The sequence below is a fragment of the Numida meleagris genome, chromosome 1 (genome assembly GCF_002078875.1).
Source record: "Numida meleagris isolate 19003 breed g44 Domestic line chromosome 1, NumMel1.0, whole genome shotgun sequence".
In the NCBI taxonomy this organism is placed as follows: Eukaryota; Metazoa; Chordata; class Aves; order Galliformes; family Numididae; genus Numida; species Numida meleagris.
The window spans coordinates 25,491,123-25,504,298 of record NC_034409.1 but is presented as its reverse complement, the minus strand read 5'-3'; the positions used below and the strand labels follow the sequence as shown (position 1 = coordinate 25,504,298).

At 34.7% G+C, this 13,176-nt stretch overlaps 1 protein-coding gene across 5 annotated transcripts in view; it reads right to left on the bottom strand.

The window, feature by feature from the left end:
* The window catches only part of TFEC (transcription factor EC), a 95,305-nt gene that overhangs the window by 33,459 nt on the left and 48,670 nt on the right, over window positions 1-13,176 (bottom strand). For all 5 annotated transcript variants that reach the window (XM_021384879.1, XM_021384880.1, XM_021384881.1 and 2 more), the window contains exons 2-3: window positions 4,925-5,176; window positions 2,738-2,833 (exon numbers count right to left, since the gene is read on the bottom strand). In XM_021384879.1, coding sequence (XP_021240554.1) covers window positions 2,738-2,833; window positions 4,925-5,176 — 348 coding nt within the window. The remainder of the gene's footprint in view (window positions 1-2,737; window positions 2,834-4,924; window positions 5,177-13,176) is intronic.

Genomic DNA, 13,176 nt, shown 5'->3' with positions numbered 1-13,176 from the left:
GCATATGAAATTTAATAAGCTTTAAATTCACCATGGAATGTTGAAGATACTTGAGATTTTGAATAAGAATGAAATTTTGACAGAAATTAGAAATGCTTACTTTTCAAATATCTGTTAACATATCAGACATACACAACATTATTCACCTTTGAAACTCACTCATATATTCATTTCAAATGGAAACTTTGCAATGTTGCCTATGGGGTCAGGAAGATATCTGTCATTCTGAATATATGATTTAGAACAGAAACAGATTTCTTACAATATGGTTACATATGTTACTGGCTGTTAGTAAACAGTCTGAATTATAAGACTGAATTATTGAATCCAGAAAAAGGACTGTAATTTGATTGTGTTCTCTTTCAATTGCAAGTTTTCTTTATTAATTTTTAGACATTATCAACAGAGAAATCTAATATTTTCTTACCACTTAAACCTGATTAAAAGTAGAGATTCTAATTGTTTTATAGCTTTATTACTCTAAGGACATTTTCTTTCATTAAGAAACTATTTTTGTCAAGTAATAGATCGTCTGATTTCAGCTATATTTTCTGGACAACTGCGTAACTGGGTTTACAAATGCTTTCAGAAAAAAGATGACCTCTTGCACATGGGGTGGTTCAAATCCTTCCTTGTACCTCAACTTCTAAAAGTCATTTTGGAAGGTAAGTTTATAGCATTTGGGTAGTGTTAAGAGAGAGAGACGTACAGCCTATTCTCTATTTTGAACAATTCTTAAGTTCTTGATCAAAACCAAAAATTTTCGTGAATTTTGGGCCAAGCACAATAAAAGACAGAGAAACTGCTCTTTAGAAGCTATAATTTTAATAAGAGATGGAGGGATGTTCTTGTTTTCACTTCTCTGATTCTACTAATACATGACTATAATTCATTAATTCGGGGTCAGACAATGGTCTGAGCAATTATTCACATGAGTGGTCTCATAGAATTCGATGTCCTCATTTTATGTGCCATTAAAATGGTACATGGGTGCATCTAACTAATGCAAACATCAGTTTATAACAACACACAATGGGTAGCACTGTGAAGTCCTTAATCACAACCACTGTCTACTGAGAAAAATCAGAAATTTGGCTGTTTCAAGCCTAAAGATTTGTGGGGGAAATTAAAAAAAAAAAAAGAAATTAAAAAAAAAGAAAGAAAGAAAAAAAGATCTCCTACCATATTCAGAACACCAGGACACTCTGATTTTATCAGTTTTAAAGAGACACTTTTGTACCAATTGTACTAATCCAGGGAAGGTAAAAGTTTAGGTGTGACACTTAACCATTGTGCTAGAGAAGTGCATGTTGCCAAAAGAGAAGATGGAAGAGGAAAGACAGAGATATTGCTTGACTATTCCCACCCTGGCACAGTTTGCATGCACTGCTGAAGGCAGGCTTCATTTTGACACACCATTTCACAGAGATTTGGAAACATACATTGTTCTCCAGTTTACCTACCTACCTGTTGATTTACTCAGTACAAACAGAAGTCTGTACATCATTACTTGACACACAGGTATTGTAGGAAACTAAAGTCTTTGAAAGTAAAATGTGGATTAGGCCTAAAAGCCATTACATCTCACCTTGCTTTTCAAGAATAGAGTATATTTAACGGGTATATGTCCTTCACGGCTGAAGATAAAGACTAATGAGTCTGGAATTTGCATAGATTTACATCATCCAGTTTTAAAAGGTGTTGAGGGAGTGCAAGTCCAATTCAAAACCCAGAATTCATGCTTCCCATCACCAATCCATGATACAACACCTGAAAGGATCCTCCCATGCTTCACATTAATTTCAACCAAAATATTAATTCAGTCCCCAAGGAGCATTTCTTTGCTATGTTCTGTACTGAGATATGTATAAATTAGACTGTATTACTTTTTCAACTACTATGCAAATGCAAGGTATTCGTGGAATTATTAATTGCCATTAATACTGGACCTTGTAGTGGGCAACACAGAGATGCAGAGATCTTATCTTCTAATATATATTTTTTGTTAGACAGTGTTGTTTTGTAACCAGAAAAAAAGAAGATGATAAACATTGTTTTCCCAAATAATAATGAGTATCTGTGTCCAGAAAAGGTCCATCTTTCCTCTTTAAATCTGTACCATGTATGAAAATTTAAGTAGACTTTTTCAATCCTCTGTCATTCTTTTATCAAAAAAAGAGGTTACAAAAAAATAATAATTTGTTATGATTGTTACCGTGAAGGATTTCATCATTGTTCTTAATATTACTCAACAAAAGCGCAACTTATCATTATGAAAACCAAAAAATAGGGGCCACCCTTGCTTCAGTATTTGACACTGAAGTAAATACATCACTCTAGATACTATGTGGCCACGCTTTGATTTTTTTTTTTTTTTTTTTTTAAGACAAGGTGGAAGAGCCTTTAAGCAGGGCTTTCTAAGACCTTCTAGAGTATAGAGAATCTGCATATTCATAGTCCAGCATGTGAACTACAGCTGTATGCCAGAGCTGATTCTGGGCTAGAACCTCAAGTTCTCAAGTTTTTCCAGTAGCTAATCAGAACTCTTAGAACATGTGTCCCCACCACACTGAAGCCTTTTCCTATAATGTTTCTTGATAAAAAGACAGGTATCTAAAGAGAAAGGAGAATAATCCACTGATAGCACTGCTTTGGCCTCTGACATTTAATGTGCAACTGAATAACTCAGTGAATTTTCTATTATAAATATGAAGACCAAATTCCACAAAATACTTACAGTTCTTTGCATCAGAAGAGGTGTTTCAGGGCAACCTATCCCTTCATCATTAAAGCTCGATTCCATATTGATTATGTCTTCAATAACCTCTTCCATCTAGTAAAATAATATTTTAAGTCCAATAATTATTATTATTGCAGAAAATATTATTCTGAAAATATATCAGATATAATTGTATTTATTACTTCAAAAAAGAATTTCATAAGTGTATATCCTAAAATTCAAATAATTCAAGTAATTTTACAAAATGTTCACTTATTAAAATTCTTGTAAAGAGTTTTGTGGTTTAGCATTACTTCTTTCCCACCAACCCATTCCTTCCTAATCCTAATTCTTTCACTCTTTCCTAACCCCTTATTGCAACAACAAGATCAGACAACAAAAGCATGTTGCCAAGCTGTAACTATGATCTGTCACCTTCATCAAATGTGTCATATTCACAGTGTACTGTTCCACTGGTGCAGGAAGACTGAAAGGAACCTGTGGTTCTGCAAGAGTATGAGTCACTCAAGATTTGGTACTATAACTGCTCTCAAGATTCAGTGAGCAGAGGTTTGTGTTGTGCTTGGATATTTCTCTAGCCAGCCTTCTAGATCCACATTTGTTCTAGCCTGAATCAAAAACTGCTGAAGCAGATGGAATACATAATTAATTTTTCAAGGTGAAACAGTAAATATTTTGCAAATCTATAGACATAGATTTGGATGAGGCACAGTATGAGTTTTCAGTGATAATTTTGGTCTGATTTCTTTCAAAAAACAACTTGGAAAAAATTCCTGTAATGAATCTGCCACTCTTAACTCTGCTTTCTTCCAGAGCAATCTTTCAAGCAGCTCTCAGGAGCTGCCTAAGAGCTATAGTTGAAGGAAGTGGAGGAGGCCAGAAATATCACTACACGGCACAGACCAGGATCACTCACAGGCCAGGGACCATTCAGTAGTCTTTTTAGGTCAAATGACACAGCACAGCTTCGAGGGTTACTCTGAAAGTAATGCCTCCTATTTTCAGTGTTGACCCACAACAGCAGAGGCAGATGTTTTTGGCATGGCAGTAGAGGTAAAAACTTCCATCACTATTCCATTACATTTTCTTGCTGTGTGACTGGAATGATCCCTACAAGGATTTTGGTTTATTCCAACTATCACCCTCTCAAATACCAACAGGCACAGCTCAGGAGGGAATAAGAGGTTCTTTGTAAGCGATTGTTTTTCCTCTGGAGGATTAAGAGTTGTATTAGTGCAGGAAACAGTTGTTCCTGGTCAGATATACAAGGTACTTAAGAACAGTTCCAGGATGCTGTAATTGCCAGTGCAAAGGTGGCCACAGAGTACCACAAAGGCCATCTACAACAATCTTTGCAGAGCAGTGGTTCCAATAATCCATATTTCTGACATTAAATGTCAGTTGTCAATGTAGAAGGAATAGAGGGGTCACAAATGAGCCCTCCAACAAGTACTGGTTTTATCCTTTCAGTTCCCTCATACTTAGCTGCATGGCATCCAAGTTTGCTCAGACTGGTCACAGGGTATTTGTAAGACTCTCCTATTAATGCCCAAGATATGGTGTGGCACTTCCACTTCTTATTTCTGCAGGAATTCTCCTTTTACCTAATAAGCACTATCTCTTGAAATCTGTTGAAGTATTAAAGGCCATAATGATCTACATCTCCCACTGTCTGAGAATCTGACATTGTGTAATAGCTGTACCTCTGTTAAAATCGATGGTGGCACTAACGTTAGCAGATCTATGCCAATTTACCTAAGATAACCCATATATAAGTATATCAGCTAACTGAAAAATGAATGAGTGATTCTTTCAGTTACATCTTTAATCAGTATTTAACTTTGTTATGCAGCTAGGATAATACTTTTAGATAGAAATAACTCTTATCTGGAAAAAAAAGTTTGCATTGCTAGGTATGCATTTAAAAACCTATAGCAATATATGCCTCATAGATAAAAAGATACAATCGTGCATTTAAATTGGCCACAGTTTAGAAGCTTGATCTTGCAATAAGCTGTTTGCATGACATTCAAGGGAATTGTTCATGTAATCAGAAAGGACTCAGGGCACATGCTCTGCAACATAAAGATAATCATCTCTTGCCCACAGTGAATACAAGGTGAATCTTGCAACATTTTCATAGAAATAAGCAATGCCCAGTTCTTTTTGCTAGCTTTGCCCTACCGCATTTTCATGTTCTCCTCCAAGGGCCAGCAGCTTGGTCACAGGACTCTCTGGTGTGCCAATATCACTGACTGGAGGCATGTGTCCGTTCCTTAAAATAGAGGTCACTCCTGTGGGCTGGACTGTGTGGGAGTGGGACAGGGAGAGGGTCTGGCTGGACAGCTTGGTGTCAAGGGTCAAGTACTGCTTCACCTGGTGCCGCTGGCTTTGCTGGATATGGTATCTAGACTGATTTTCCAAGTGTGTTTGTACCTGGGAAGAAATAGAAATAACTGCTCATGTTTCAAACATTTGCCTGTGTGATGACCTAGAAAACTTCAAGACAATAGAATCAGTTTTTATATCACTAGATAGAATCATTATTAACCTCAAATCTTTTTTTAAATTTTACACACTTACACATTTCTTTCTTATGTGCTATCTTGCCCATACATATGGGAATAAACCCTATGAATAATTATCAAATAATAGAATAGAAAATAATAGTTCAGTTGGAAGGGACCTGCAAAGAACATCAAGTCCAGCTGCCTGATCATTAATGACCCTGAGAAAAGACAAGTATGCTACACATTTTTCTTTTCCCATTCAAAAATGCTGTTTGTTGGAATCCTTGATCATTACAATTAAATCTACAAGCATACATAAATACTCTAAAATTACTATCACAATGTAACTACACTTTTGTACTTAAACAGCAGATAAATATATAAAGAACAACATAATGCTTCCAACTTCAAGATCAACAGCATTCATTTATATCTAAACCCACGTTAGGCTCACCTTGTTGTAAGTACAGTCAGTTAAATGAGGCATTGTTGCCCTTTCACAAAAATAAAATAAAATAAAAATAAGTAAATGCACAGTACAAGCTATAGTCCTAGATGACCATTCACTATCTTCAAACTATGCAGTTTTCATGAAGTGCCTCTTGAGGACAGATCACGTTTTGAGTTGGTATGACTTTATAAACTGAGCGGTCATGCCAAAATGGCTAATTGAGTCAAACTGTGGGCTGTCCTTTGATTATATAGATTGACAATTATTACTTCAAACAGTTCTCATCTCAGATCAGTGTCACATTCCTGCAATTTAACTACTGGAGGAGCACTGCATTCACAAACCCCAGTCATTTCAGCCCTGTGGCTTTCTTCTTTAGCTATGGCATGACTGGTCACAAATTTATAGTAATACATTCTTCTTAAGTGACCTCTGTGTAAGCATGGTTAATATTTGTTAAATAATAGCACGACTTGCTCTGCAGCCTTTATTTTGTTTTTTAAAAATTCTGTCATTTAAACAAACTTATTTTTAATCCCCCTAACATACATAGGCAGAGATAAATAGCCCACAAAGAGGTTTGCATTTAAATTAACTATATTTTTTTTTACAACATCACAGTAGATACTTTATTTTTTAATTGTTTTACAGTGGCGTGTCTAAAATTGTTTTAATTATGTTTCTTTAAACTAATTTTCTAGTCATATAAAAAGACTAAGGCACACAGTAATGAATACAATATTAATTATTTTATGTAAGTATTAAAGTTATTAAATAATATTCCACTAAAATAGTAATATAAAATCTTAAATACATTGTTTAGATTGTCCCGTTTCATGTTAGGAAGGTATGCAGCCCTGGTAAGAAAGAACTGAATATGCATTTGGGATTTACTCAGATTCCAATATTATTTGTCTAAAGCAAGATCTTTGTCTCACTTAGTGTCTACAACACTACTTCTAGTAAGTGGATATTGCAGTGTTAATTTGAGCTCTGATTTATCATTATTTAGCAAGGATGATAGCTTCTTCAGCTTCAATAAGGCTTGTGCTCACACTGAAAGATTATCAGGCAGTTTCATATATTAGAATATAAAAAGGAAATCTACTGCATGACAGTTTAACAAGAGTATTAGTTCGAGGTGCTGAAGGAAAGAAAATATGTCCCACTGTACAGCAGGAACTTGCTGTGCACCTTTGTTTTCTCTTGCTGTTTCGGAACCCACATATACTTGTTCTTTGCACTGAATTCTGAAGTCACAGAACACGCCTATTATCTAGACCTTTCCCTGCCCAAATTGAAGATTATCTCTTTCCAGCAATGAAGAACACTCCAATCACAGCTTTGAAAGCACAGCTTCTTTGGATGGTACAAATGAGAGAGGATCAAAGCACAGACTACAAATACAATGACTGAATTTTACCCTATCTGCATTTTTCCCTTGAATGAGCAATGAATTGTTTTCTTAAAAATTCTACAAGCCTATCTGAAGCGTGAAATCCAGAATATTGGATATTTTCGAATTCTATGGGAAACATAAGAAATTTGCAATATCTTAAGTTTATATTACTTTGTTTAAAACTTTGGGGTTTTATTTTGTTTTAGTTTTGCATACGGACAGAAATTTAGACAGACATTGAGTTAAGCCACAAGAATATGGCTAAAAATGGCTTGCTTTTTGCTTTCTCTGGCCTTCAGATTGCTGGTGGCAGACTGAAAATCTGTGCAGTCGGACTGCCTGGTGAACCACCATAGAGTTGTTCCGCCACTTCCATGTTCTCTGAGAAAGAAGTAAAAAATCAAGATTATTAAAAGCGTTTCTCTTATCTAACATTCTTTCAGTGCTTAGATCTTGTCAGTAGTGTCTTCAACTTTTATAAACAGGAAAAAAATTAAAACTCCTCTGATAGGATCTCTTGCTATAGTTTTGCAAACCTCTGTATAGCCTTTACTATGCAAATTGCAGTCATTTTAACACAGCACCACTGGGGTTAAAAAGGGATCTATGACTAGATTTTCAAAAAGTACTTAAAGTTGCAATCCCTAATCATCCTTTTATATCTAAATAACTCTGAGAAGTCAATGTCAATAATAATAAGTCAAGTCCTTTTGAAAGTCAAATCACTGTATAAAGGCAAAGCAGAACTGAACTCCTATTTTTACAATCATATTTCTAATGTATAATAAATGGGGAGAAAAAGTCATGTTATGCTAAAGGAATATTAAGAATGCAAAGTCAAGCTCTCTGGAAATTAGAAATGACAGTTCTTGTCCATATAACATGTGTGAAATGGAAAAGGAAACTCAAAACTTAATAATTCTATGAAACCTGTCAATTATCAAGTATGATCAGGCCATTGTGTGCTGGAGAATTTTTATTATCTTATTCAGTAATATTAAGCTCAGTTTAGGTTTTCTGAATGTTTTAAATGAAATAAACATTTAAAAATAACTTTTACCATAATTACAAGCAATAAACTTTGTATTGATTTTGAGCTTTCTTTTAATCTTTTTAAGAGTGGTTAAGCAGTGGCATAGGTTGCCTAGAGTGGCTGTGAGATCTCCATCCTTGGAGATTTTCAAAACTTGGCTGGACAAGGCCCTGAGCTTCTGAGGAAGCAAAATAATATAGAAATATATTATCTATATATATATATATATTAATAATAATAATTATATATAATTATATATAATTAATATTAATAATTATATATATAATATAAATATTATATATTAGATATATATAGAAAAATATAGAAACAATATAGAAATAGGGAAATTTGAATCAGTAGTTTAAATAATGAAACTATGGGCAATCATTTTTAAGTCTGGGGAAAAATGGTATTTAAATATTCAAGTTAGGGGATCAGTGAAATAAATGCAGAAAGGAAGATAACTGAAATATCACTCCCATGTGTAAATAGTCCCACGGGACAAAGAGTCTAGGTATACATGCTCTAAGCTGCTTTGAGACATTGAACATATCTTAAATCCACCAAATAAGGTCTCTGTTTATCTGACAAGTGGGAAAAAAATTAGATATCAGGGTAAAAGCATCCCCCTTTTTTGCCCAATAATCCCAGCACGGTATCTTCCAGCAGTGCTGGGAGACTAACTTTCTAATTCCTTACCAATTGAGGAGTTCCTACAACCTGTAATAACATTTTGTCAGAGAATATATGAATTTTTAAGGTAAGAGACTGAATATCTCCAGTTTAGGAGTCCTCCCATATTTAAAATTGTTAATTTTTTTTTTGGACAAGGGATATGCAACATTGATCTTGACACACTCTTTACTGCAACAACAATATAGTCTCAATATAGAGGGTGCTTGTTATTTTTTTTCCCTAATATAATGGATCATTTATTTAATGCAATACACCTTACAGGAAGACCTCAAGATGTTTTTCAGAGTAGAGAATCAATAAGACCAGCAGCTCTGTGGAGCCTGGGTTCTCGTTCCTGGCACAAATTAAGCAGTGGGATTTGGTAAAACCTATCTTTCAGCTCTCAGTAGACCATTTGCTACTAATCATCTCTACGTCTTTCTAATTTGTGTGAAATAGATTACCTTGTTCCTTGATATGCCTGATTTTGGGGAAACCCAAGAAGAAATAGGCATTCAGCAGCCAGCTGATGAACCAGGCAGATTCTGTCTACAGGGAGAGAAGAGCCTCGGACACAGCCCAGGACAGAGCTGTCCTGCTGGCACATCTGCTTAGTTCTCAGCAAAGTCAGTGTCCTGGACCTTCCTGCCAAGTGCTCCTGATGTTATATTGACTATTGTGTGCGCATAGAGTAACAAGGCGACAAATCAATGCAGATAAGAGATGAATGTCCTCTCAGGCATTTACTTGCAGTGGTTGTGGCTGTGCACTTTAAATGGTAATTATTTCAGATTATTTGAGGAGCAAAGGACAGCATAAAATTCAACAGTAAAGTGATTATCCACTCTTTCCTAGGCACTGCTTTTGTCTCTTATCTGGCTTTCCTAATTACTGTGAAATTAAAACCTCCTCAGAATCAGAAACACCAAGCATTCAAGGACCCAAAGCATCCAGTCCAAACTCAGATGTTATAGTTTGACGAGAACAAAGCTAGAACAGAAATGAACACTTAGAGATAGTTTTTGTGATCCAGAACAAATCCCAGTGCACATGTAACCAAACGTCCCTGTTTCTGACAAGCCAGTTCTGAGAACAGGAACATAACTGCCTTTCAGAATTACAGACACAGAGTCAAACTTCTTCATTTGCACTTTCTAATCTGAGCACACGTCCTCATGTTGTAAAACTGCGGTAGCGTTGTGTAATATCTTTTCCCACACTCACTTTGCTCTTTCTTTTGTTTCTAAAAATTCCACAGTGGCATAACTAGGTCTTCGGTATATTTACACCAATTATTTTACTTCCACATTTGCTGATGAGATTTTTCCATCAGTAAAAAATAGCATGACAAAAGTAAGAAAAGGACACATTTAGGGGACCTAAATAAAGCATGAATCATGCCAACGATATTCCTGTATGTAGCAGCGCCACGTGCTGTACTGGATTTCCACCATAGGCTAGCAGGTGATACATTAACTCGCAGTGTGCTAGCCCATAATCAGTCCTGGGAAAAATAAAGGGAAATCTGAAAAGAGATTCAATTAATAAATTATTAAAGGATAGGAATATAATTAATACTAGTCAACATAGCTCTGTGGAAAATAAGCCTTGTCAAACAAATCCTCTTCTGTTCTTTGATGAGATTTCAAGTTAGGTTGCCAAAGGTAACGACATAGGTACACTTCAATTTTTGTGTGCCTTTTGACGTAGCATCATTCAATATTCTAATTAAAAATATAGCACTACACAATATCAACAAAGTATATTTTAACTGGATTAAGAGTTGGCTAACAAATATGCATAATAATTCAATCAGCAAAGGATTGGCATCAGAAAAAAGGATCCCTTCACAGTATTGTCCTATTCAACATTTCTGTCAGTATTTCTACAGCTAGTGACCCCCCTTGAAACAGAATGAGTTCCAAGTCAGCAAAATACGCATATTCTGGAAAAAAAAAATATAGGATGCAACACTGGAGAAAACTGGATGGAGAATATTCTGAAAGAAGTATTCTGAATTTGGGTAGCAACAAACCAGCAGCTCAGCAGGGGTGTCCAGATGATGCTATAGCAAGATGGAGAAATTGATGTAAAGGAAGCAATGAATAGGAACCTGGCTGTACTCTGCTTTTTTTTTTACAGTTCAGAATTGATCAGGTATGGAACCTGCAAATACATCTACCCTAATAATGTTTCAAATATAGTTAAATCTTTGAAAGGATACAGAACAGAGCTATGGAAGCAGTTGAGGAGTAAGAAGAGTGTGTCTCAATGAATGCTTAAAGAAACTCCTCTACTTTATTGCTGTCAGACTAAAATTTGAGAAATTAGTGTGGGATGCTAAACGTGAGAGGGGTCTTAAGCTAACTCAGAATGCATGGAAAAAGCCACTGGCCACAGGCTGATGTTAGGCAAGGTCATACTGGAAATTAAGTGAATAGGTAGTGAAATATTCAAGAGGAAATACTCTAAATTTTGTTTTCTTCAAACTAAGTCTCATTGATTTCATGGAAGAGATGCATTAGCCAAATCCAAGACATACTTTTATCAAAAACATTATTGGACTCAAATTTGAGTACTAGGTTAATAACTGAATGGAATACAATAGCCTGTGATTTTATAGGAATTAAAATGAGCAGTCTAATAGCTCTCTCTTTGTTTAAATTTTATGGAACCTTGCATTTGAGAACTGGTTATTATAGTAGCAACTTGATGAAAATTCACTCTGAATTTAACAAATATTTAAATCTCTGTTACAAAACAATATGTTTAAATGAAGTCAAAATATGCTGGACAGAACAGTAGACTTCATTTATGCTGGATGTTAATTTGTTCCAGTGTTTTTAACTGCTCTTGAAGTAAAATTTCTCACACTGATCACATCATTTATCATGTCCTGAATACAATATCTCTCTGAAATTGTTTGAGTTATGGCACTTCATGTTCTTTTCAGTCACTGTACCAGAGCATAAGCATCTAATTATGAACTCTTTCATTATTAAAATGCTCTGAAAGTACCCAAAAAGTCTAATTCCATTTTAAGATAAGAAAAACAGCCATAACACAGACGTTTCTGATGACTTTCAACTGAATTTTCAGAGTTAGAAAAATATCCACAATTTTAGTGATGGAATAATCCTTTATCCTTTTTGTCTTCTGTTACAAACTAATGTCAACTGTTTGTTTGTCCTGCTCTCTCTATTAAACTTTTCAAGAAAAGCATGTTTGTGAAATTATTTCATAACAAAATGAAATTTCAACTTAGCAATTATAAGCTTCTGTTCTATCTTGAAAACTATCACCCAATATTGTAGCCGTTCACTTTAATGTTTCCTTTATAAAAGCATGTGTGATTATGTCAATTAATTACTTAAGCTAAACACTGTAATTAAATTTTTAATGTGAATATTTTTCTTATTGGAACTTTGATCTGACTAGAGAAGACCTCCATTAATATGCATGAAGAGAGAATACAAAGCAAAAGACATCCAGTCTGGCAATTCAGAGCTGTGTGTTTAGTTGATGCTTTACAGTAGCTTTCAAGTTAAAAAAAATTCTCATGTGACTCTAATGCACTATTTTTCATCTTATTTAACCTTTGACATCATATTCATCAGGAACTTATGAATGTTCTTTCAAGGGTGAAGAGACTCAAGAAGAAACATTTAAAAGTTCTTTGACAAAGGCCTTGTCTTCAACAATGACTACTGTTTCTGTATTTTAGCGTATCAGTGTCCAAAAATAGCAGATAACTATAAATGTAGGGTAGCATGGGAGTATTATCTTTCTCTCTGCCAATCAGTATGAAAACCAAGATATTTTCTGTTGTATCTATTTAAAAAAATGCCAAAACATATTAATTTCACAGTTCTATTCTTAGATGGTTACATATATGTAGATTTTCCATTATTACAGTACTACAGAAAAATACTATAAATACTTTTTTTTATTATTTAAACATAGCTATCTCTATAATATGCACTTCAAATCAAAGGAATCATCAGCACAGAGCATAGTACAATGGTAGAGTATCCAGTTGTAACATATGAGCATAGGAAAGAAACCTTGTAATTTAAAGGTAAATTTAGGAAAAAAAAAAATGTGTGGTTAACTCTCGTTGAAGTCACAGTAACTTAAAGTGTACTCTGAAAAGCAAAGCCTAGTGTTTCCCTGAATAAGGTCAGACATATGTACACAGTAAAGTACTTGTATTAGAGACATGAATTTCATGTTCGAGCTCGAAAGGATTTAATAGTTACTTGCATTTGGGACCAGTCCCCTTCCTTTTGGAATTAGTCTTTTTCATAATTGAAATCAAAAAAGGGAGGAAGCCCTTTAAATAGGGTATTTTCAGCAAATACAGTCTAA